The 8,616-nt window shown below is 46.7% G+C and overlaps 1 protein-coding gene across 1 annotated transcript; it reads left to right on the forward strand.

Moving 5' to 3' along the window:
• The first annotated feature begins 1,460 nt into the window (after window positions 1–1,460).
• KCTD12 (potassium channel tetramerization domain containing 12) lies at window positions 1,461–3,645 on the forward strand. Its single transcript, XM_003789720.3, has one exon. It carries the CDS (start codon window positions 1,666–1,668, stop codon window positions 2,650–2,652), a length of 987 nt encoding a protein of 328 aa, XP_003789768.1. The 5' UTR covers window positions 1,461–1,665; the 3' UTR covers window positions 2,653–3,645.
• Window positions 3,646–8,616: the final 4,971 nt, after the last annotated feature.

An 8,616-nucleotide genomic window follows, 5' to 3' on the forward strand; every position in this document is an offset into this window, starting at 1 on the left:
TCTTGCCCGATTTATCTCGATGGGCGTCTGCATTTCTAAATGATCTGATGACTGCTCAAACCTCGGACCCTTCGCTTACTGGGCTACACTGAATTTTGGAGGTTACTCAACCTTGCACATCACCTCCTGGCACGCTGCAAATAGCAGGTGCACAGCACTCATTGACTTGATGATTTAACAGGCTCTGTCTTCTTACAGTGCTCAGGAACACTTATTTATTTTTATACCCCAAATTGCTAATGAGACAGTCTGAATATGAAACTTCAGAACGTGCAGGATGCTTTGCAAGGTGTGTGTAGGGAGCAATCTAGAGCCTCCAGCCTCCTGGGAAGCCAAGCCAAGAGAGGCTTCTAGGGTGAGGAGCAGATGAATGCTAATGCAGCGGGAGTTAGAGAACGGGAGGAGGAACAAGAGGAGGCCCTTCAGATATACAATCCCCCTCCTTGAGATGGCAGGGAATGTAGACAGGACTAAACGGAATGATCACGGCAGGCGCCTGGACCTCTGTGAGGATGAATACGCAGGAGCTAAAAGGTGGTTTTAAACACAACGTTAAATCTGCCGATGCTCTGAGTTTTCTGGTGCGAGTCACCGATTCACCAAGGGCTGAAAGGGACCGGGTGAACTTGCCATTCCCCTTCCCTTCCTCCTGGCCTCAGCGGAACCAGACGCAGGAGGCCGGTCTGCCTCCCTTGTAAGCCACACCTTTATCCCACACGAGTTCCTCTCTTGCCATTTCTGCTTAATTCCTTCTGTGTGAGATCTCCCAACCAAGCACTTGGTTTGCATCCGGAAAATAAACTATCGTAAAGCATCCTACGCCGGGCACTGAAGTTTGCTTTTTGTTTCTAGGCGTGTTTTCGGGACTGCACGGCAACGTGAACAAAATCTGACTGCCGCTGGGCTGAGGGGGCCCTTTCGTCTTTCTCCAGAACTTTCAGTGACACCACGACTTTGGCAGCGCTCGGGCTGCACTGCTCAAAGCCGCCAGTTCCGTAGGCGGCTTGGCCGGAGGCGGCCACGCGTTTCCACTCCCGAGGGCCAGAGGCGCCAGGAAGTTTACATTCTCCTTCCACGGTCCCCTGGCGCGGAGTGCAATCACCAGGGGAGAGGGCGCAGTGACTGTCCCTCTAAAAAAGAGCCGTCTTCCGAAGTGGCCAGTCCCAGGCTTGGTCCACTTCGGGAGAGGGAGAAAGTTGGGCGGGAGCGCGGGGCGGGGCTGGGGGGCGCGGGTGGAAGTCGGGTGGCCCCCCAGCGCGCGAGCCGGGGTGGAGCCAGCAGCCCGGCGCGGCGTCAGCGTTTAAGATGCAAATCGAGTCCCCGCTGCCTCCCGCCCCCCACGCCCGGTGAGCGAGGCTCCGCCGCTCCGCGGCCGCCCCCGCCTCCTGCGCGCCGCTGCGCCCGAGCCTCGCCCGAGCGGCTCTACTTAAGCGGCGCGCGGACCGCGACCCGACACTCGCCTGGAGCGCGCGGGCGAGGCGGGCGAAGCGCACCGGAGCTCACGGGGGCCCACAGGGGCGCGCTCGCACCGCCTGGCTCGGAGCGGCTCCCAGCGGCTCTCAGCGGCTGCGGCAGCGGCCGGGGCGCAGGGCCGAGCGAGCGTCGGGTTCCGGGGCTCTCCGAAAGGCGGCCCCGCTCCCGGCCCGGTCCGGCCACTTCTTTGCCATGGCTCTGGCGGACAGCACACGTGGATTACCCAACGGGGGCGGTGGAGGCGGGGGCGGCAGCGGCTCCTCGTCGTCCTCCGCTGAGCCGCCGCTCTTCCCCGACATCGTGGAGCTGAACGTGGGGGGCCAGGTGTACGTGACCCGGCGCTGCACTGTGGTGTCGGTGCCCGACTCCCTGCTCTGGCGCATGTTCACGCAGCAGCAGCCGCAGGAGCTGGCCCGGGACAGCAAAGGCCGCTTCTTTTTGGACCGGGACGGCTTCCTCTTCCGCTACATCCTGGATTACCTGCGGGACCTGCAGCTCGTGCTGCCTGACTACTTCCCCGAGCGCAGCCGGCTGCAGCGCGAGGCCGAATACTTCGAGCTGCCGGAGCTGGTGCGTCGCCTTGGGGCCCCCCAGCAGCCCGGCCCCGGGCCGCCGCCACCGCACACGCGACGCGGTGTGCACAAGGAGGGCTCGCTGGGCGACGAGCTGCTGCCGCTTGGCTACCCGGAGCCGGAGCAGCAAGAGGGAGCCTCCGCCGGGGCGCCGTCGCCCACGCTGGAGCTGGCTAGCCGCAGTCCGTCCGGGGGCGCGGCGGGCCCGCTGCTCACGCCGTCCCAGTCGCTGGACGGCAGCCGGCGCTCCGGCTACATCACCATCGGCTACCGCGGCTCCTACACCATAGGGCGGGACGCGCAGGCGGACGCCAAGTTCCGGCGGGTGGCGCGCATCACCGTGTGCGGCAAGACGTCGCTGGCCAAGGAGGTGTTTGGGGACACCCTGAATGAGAGCCGGGACCCCGACCGGCCCCCGGAGCGCTACACGTCGCGCTATTACCTCAAGTTCAACTTCCTGGAGCAGGCCTTCGACAAGCTGTCCGACTCGGGCTTCCACATGGTGGCCTGCAGCTCCACGGGCACCTGCGCCTTTGCCAGCAGCACCGACCAGAGCGAGGACAAGATCTGGACCAGCTACACCGAGTATGTCTTCTGCAGGGAGTGAGCGCCCCAGACCCCCTTGCGACTCCAGCGCCCGTGCCTCCTCCTTCCTGCCCGAGAGATGATTACCGATCCTCCCGCTCCTCCTCTGTCCCCTAGCTCCACTTCCCCTCGTCTCCCTCTCCCGTAGTAGCTGGGCCAGACCCATCCCATTTGCCCCCAGAACTTGCTGCAGCCACAAATCCTCTGGGCTTCTTCGTCTTCTTTGGACCCCAGTATTGGAGAGAACCCAGATGTACCCCCCCACCTCACGCTTCCTCTACTCTCTGCCTCACACCGCCCCTCCCCCAGGTGGTACTTTAGTCTGGATCTGGTGGGACAGTGGCCACAAAGTCACCAAGTACCTAGCAATGATTGCATTGTTCACAGCCTGACGGGACCGTGTCCAGTGTGTGGAAGATACCTGGTAATCCTCTCGAGCCCTTTTGACTCGTTGGTGGTTTAAGAGATCAGAATTGGTAACACTGGGGCTAGGGTATTAAAGGGCCGTTATGCAGTCTTTTTGACTCTTTGAAGGTTAAGTTTTAGAAGGCTGAATGGAAGACTGATCCTGGAATTAGGACCGCAAGGAGGCAGTTCAGTGACTGTAAATGAATAAAATTTTGAAAAGTTACAGGTAAAATCAGAACAATCTAGTGCTGCTAGATTGAAGGAACAATGAAGTGAAGGATCCTACCTTTCCCATACAGAATAAGAAAGTCTTTGCCTGCAGCTTAAACTTGTAAAAAGTGATCCTCCTTACTGCGGAGGTGTCCTTTGTCATCTGCTTGTCGCCAGAGCCCTTAGTTCAACTGGTTGACATAGTAGCCCTTGACAGGCTAAAGGGACAAAAAGGGCGCTGCCCCCTACGAGGGCAGAACTGCCCAGGACTCTGAAGACCGCTGCTGGAAGGCACCTGCAGTCGCCCTAAAGGGAGCCGGGCAGTAATGCAGGTCCTGGGTGTTTGGAAAGCCAGTACTCTTGCAGTGAATGGCAGTAGGACCTTCTTTAGCTCTAAGACTGGGGGGGAGGGGTGGGGAGGGGAGGGAGGAAAAGGAAGGAAGGGGGGAAGGGAGGAGCAGAAATTTATTATTTGAAAGCTGGAAGTTTATACCATCCATTTGAGTACATGCACATCTAAAAAATATCAAAATAGCACATGCAGACATGCCAAGCATTTTATAAAGATCAATAACAGACCTACACGTAATTGGCAGTTTGTTGAACTAACTGTTTTGAGTCCTAAACTTAGAAGTTGCTGATACTTATATAACCTAACCAAAGAGTTACCCAGTAGGGTTTTAGTTTTGAACTTTTATTTTCTTGTTGATTATAAATCTTGATTTTAAAATCTATTTACTTGAGCAAAATAGCTTGATTTTGGTTGCTTAGACTTAAGATCTCTTAGTAAAGATCCTTGTTTTCGCCAAACCCAGCAAATGTTGACTACTGGGCCAACTTGAGTACCAGAAAATGCCACTTCCTTCACACAGTTGGTTTGAAGTTAAGGTGGAATCTCTGCAAGTGGCAGAGCTGCAGAGAAAGCACCAAGGGCTGCCCATTTGTAGATAGCTATAAAAAGGAATTATCTCAAAATGAAGGCGAGTAAATACTCACGAGTGAGCTGAGCAATAAATTGGTGTTTTAGGTAAATGCAACAGAAACAGAAGGAGACCTGGTTGCCTTATGCCTTCACTCTTCCATGGAATAAATTCCCAGTGCATCTCCTATGTGCTCCATAAGTGAGGGGGAACAACCCTCAGGCTTCATGCTGTGAGGTACCCTTTGGATGTTCTGTGATGACGGAGAAGCCTTTGTTTTGTTTTGTTTGTTTCAGCATCTTTTTCTGAAGTATGTTTTTAAAGATTTTGTAAGAGCCATTTTCAGTGTTCAGTGCTATTTTCCCCTTCTTTTTAAAAACGAATCTTGTACTGTATCTTACTGTGTCCATACGGAGGTTACGAATTGGAACAGTTTTATTCTTAGACTCATGCGATCCAATCTGTATATACCATATATAAACATTTTACACGAATCATTTAGTTTTTTAATTCATTTACTAATGCTATACAGTTTCCTATATTTACGCCCTGTAACTTGCATCAGATGGTGGATGTGTATACTCCCATCAACATGTTTTGATGAGTTTCTTATATCCTTGTTTATGGGGAAATTGGGTTAGGAAAAAATACCTAACTGTACAACTGAGTAGGCTTCATACTTTTTGCTTGGATATTAGTTGTGTATTTAATCATGGGTCAATTAACTGTCTGCTTAAAATCAAGGTACCTGTATTTTTAATCCACTAATTCTTTTAACTGGGAAAGAGAAAGATTTAAAGTCTTTATTAGAGTTACATTTTAGGAAATATAAAATTAGCTTTATATACAAGACCTGTAATTGTGGGAAAATGGAAGCAGGAATCTGGGGAGTTGTGTTTGCTCATGTATTGAGTTTGATCTCGGGCAAGGTAACGTGTCAGAACTTATTTCTGTTCCAAGTCTGGATTTAAGACTGCTGCTCACTGGCTGAAAGTCAGTGTCACAGAGATTTCTCTACCCATGGGGCATTCTGTAAGATTGTTCAACAAAAGGCACACCTGATTGAGAACACCTCAGGACAGATCAAAGCCACCAACAGAGGGCAAGACTCACCAGTTCTGATTTCCCTTGTCAAGTCTGCTCAACTCCTGAAAAATGGCTAGAGTTTCATCTTAAGTCTTATGAATGTTTATCTTGTAACACTTTTGAGTTGAGCTATCCCTCTGTCTTGTACATAGGGCACCTTGCCTCTCTCTGCCTTGCTGTTTGTACATCTTCATTACTGGAAAGACTAGGGATTTAATGATTAGGTACAGTAAGCCTGCCTCTTTTTCTAGGTATGACTGTTTCCTCTAAAATTGAAGATGATACATGAAAACATTCTACTTTTAGCCTAAAGTAAAGGCTGGGCAGGAAAATTCATTTTATACTGGGTAGATAGAGGTATTATACTGGTAGATACTGGTATTATAGAGGTAAGGTGACTTGGCCTGGGCACCTTTAAATCCCTTCCCCTCTACAGGCTTTGGGCCACAAAAGGAGCCTTTGAGATCCACAAAGTGGGCTGGAGTATTGATCATCGCTTATGAACTTGAATTGGAGTATTGAGGGTTTATTTGAATAAGCCCTCCTTAGATACCATTCATATAACCAGGGACCGTATCATAAATTATCCACATAGTTATGACTGCATTAATCTGTCTCAGATGCATTTACATATGTTGGTCTAATTATTATTGGATGTTTGTAGTGATGTAAGACTTCTAATAACAAATTTAATTTTCAGAAAAAGAATTATAGTGGTGGTTAAAAAAACAGGTACCATGTTCTGTGCTTTTGCACCCAGTGATTGACATGTTTATTTTTTAATACATGTAGACTATGAACCATATTCATTCTGATTTTTGAAATGGTATATTGTGGAAAATATTCCTTGAAGGTGTGAAATGTAATTTTTTTCCTCTTTCAATGCTGTGTCTATTCTTGTGTTTTTTATTTGGTTTTTTGGATTGATAGCAAAGTGATAATTTATAATGCTAGCCAAAATCATCTTCTCTCTCAAACCAGACCCATATATAGTGCTTCTCGGAGGAGATGCATCATCTGCAAATACTCAAAATGGGCAATTGCCAGTGCTCATAATATTGCCAGTTTTTATTGGAATTTTCCATGAAATGTTAGCATTATATTACAGCCCTGTAAGGTGAAGCTTTGATAATTTTTTACTCTTCACTTTATGGTAAAATCCAAGCTAATACTAAAATCATTTTTGTACTCTTACATGAAAAATGCTACATTGCAATGCAGAAGGTTAGAAAAGTATTGACAAGAGGGGTTGAATTCCTTAAGCATTTCTCTTACAGTCTAAATCACAAATACTTTACTCAATTGACTTTAGTTTTTAAAATAGTAAGCTGAATATTTTTATTGTAAACCTACCAGAGTCAATTGTTTGTTTAGAGGTTTTTTTCTGTTCTGCCTTACTATAAATCATTTAAAAACTGAATTAGTTTTCTTAGATGACCTAGGTCTGTCTCTTGAGAAATAAATAAAATACTCTTATTTCCAGTATTTATAGTACTTGGAATAAGTTTTCTTTTAGCCAGAAACAAGTTATGTTGAAGTTAATTGTCTTTGTAATAATTTTGGATAATAAAAATCTTTAAGTATTAATACTTAAGAATTTAGATTCTCTACTGGGGTCCTCAAAACTTAGATGGAAGAAATTCAACCAGAATATCTACATTAGAATATAATCACGTGTGGTAGGAAGATGGAGTAGTTGATCAAGAATTCTTGTCACTTAGACATTTTGTGATTTTTTTTTTCCAAGCCAAGTTTTCTATCCTAAATGTGTTTTGAGGTATGTATACATTAATTGTAAACTATTATACAACTGTCTTTGTGACTATGCAGTCAGGCAAATTTTTCTATTACAATACTTTTGAATACAAATGGTGACAATTCATTTATGGCCATTCAAACAGCATTAGTAACCATTTAAGGACAAAGGGTTAAAACATCCATCCTGGATATTAATTTTGAAGATGTAAATTGTATGTTGTTTAAATTTTTCTGGGCATCTGAAAAACTCCTATCTGCCAAACAATGTAAAATTTCCCACGAACTGAGATTCTGAAATTGTTGAAAATGCTGTATGCTTAAGTGATACATATTATTGAGCCATTTTCTCAAAATATAGGGCAAGAGGAAAAAAATTATGAGGTGATCAGACTTTTCTAATGAAACAACCAAGAAATAAAAGATGCCTCTAGATTGCTATTGAAGTCTTTTTAGACATGCCCAAACTTGGAGAATTTGTTCAATCGTCTAAATGGTCTAGAGATTTTTCTTTTCTCTGTTCACAACCAGTTGTATAACAGAAATACTCAATGCTGTTTTCCTCCCTCTGTGTGAAGTAACGAATCATTGATTATGTGACTTGTTATGTATTCTATTAAACACTAAAAAATAAAACATTCACTCCTTTAATTATTCCTCCTGGCTCCTTGAGATGGATTGTCTCACATGCTGGTTTAATTTCATTTCAAGGGTCCTTGAAATACTGGGAGTGCTTCCCAGATTGCTGTGGGACTACTGATGAGTGCTGTGCCATCAGCAGTACCCCTCGCCGAGGACTGGCCAGTGGGCCAGGCACGAACAGGTCGTTTCCCCAAGTTTATTGTCAAGAATGCACAGGTGGTTTGGTACTCAATATGGAAGAAAAGCCCATCACAGACAATGTTCTTTGACCTCAATCTTTGCAAGTTGTGCCTGTTGTGTTTAGGGAAAAGGAACTAGAAACTTTGAGATGTACCTTAATTAAAAGTACCCTTCAGAAAGATAGGTTTCTAAAGAATGTTGGGAAAATGGATCTGCATTTTTGGTATGAGGGCTTCTTACTGCATCCTCTCCAGCCATTGAAGTCTCTCCCGGCTAAAGGAAGCATAGTGCTGTTAAGATTGAGAAATCACAGAAACTCGAGTCTGCTGGGTTATGGCACAGGAAGCTGTGAGTCGGGCGGGTAGAGCGAGCCAGGCTTCGCCCTTCCTCTTTCCTTTTGCCTGTACTTCCTCTGGATGGCTTTTGTTTTAAAAATGTGTGTGCGTGTGTGCATGTACATACACACACACACGATTTACTTTTGAAAGTTTAATATGTATGGTGAAAAATTTCAGCAATATAAGAATGTATATCACAGAAAGCAAAATCTCCCTCCTCCAGTAACCCCTGGTTTTTCAGAGGCCCCCTTTGAATCTATTCTGTGGGAGGTATAACCTGTTTCATGTCTTGCTTTCCTCTTTTGAACACATAGGCCGGAGTCCTTGCTGTGTGTAACACACAGCAGTGATCTGCCTCATTTTGTTTGATGGCTCCATGTTATTCTTTAGCATATGCCCTTGTCCAGCTGTGCTCTCCTGTCCTTTATTTATGGGCATTCAATTTCC

This window comes from Otolemur garnettii, unplaced genomic scaffold (genome assembly GCF_000181295.1).
Source record: "Otolemur garnettii isolate 467f Iridium unplaced genomic scaffold, OtoGar3 scaffold00036, whole genome shotgun sequence".
Taxonomy (NCBI): domain Eukaryota; kingdom Metazoa; phylum Chordata; class Mammalia; order Primates; family Galagidae; genus Otolemur; species Otolemur garnettii.

Bases quoted from the DNA above. Each gene is read 5' to 3' on its own strand.
- KCTD12 (XM_003789720.3), top strand. From the start codon at position 1,666: ATGGCTCTGGCGGACAGCACACGTGGATTACCCAACGGGGGCGGTGGA.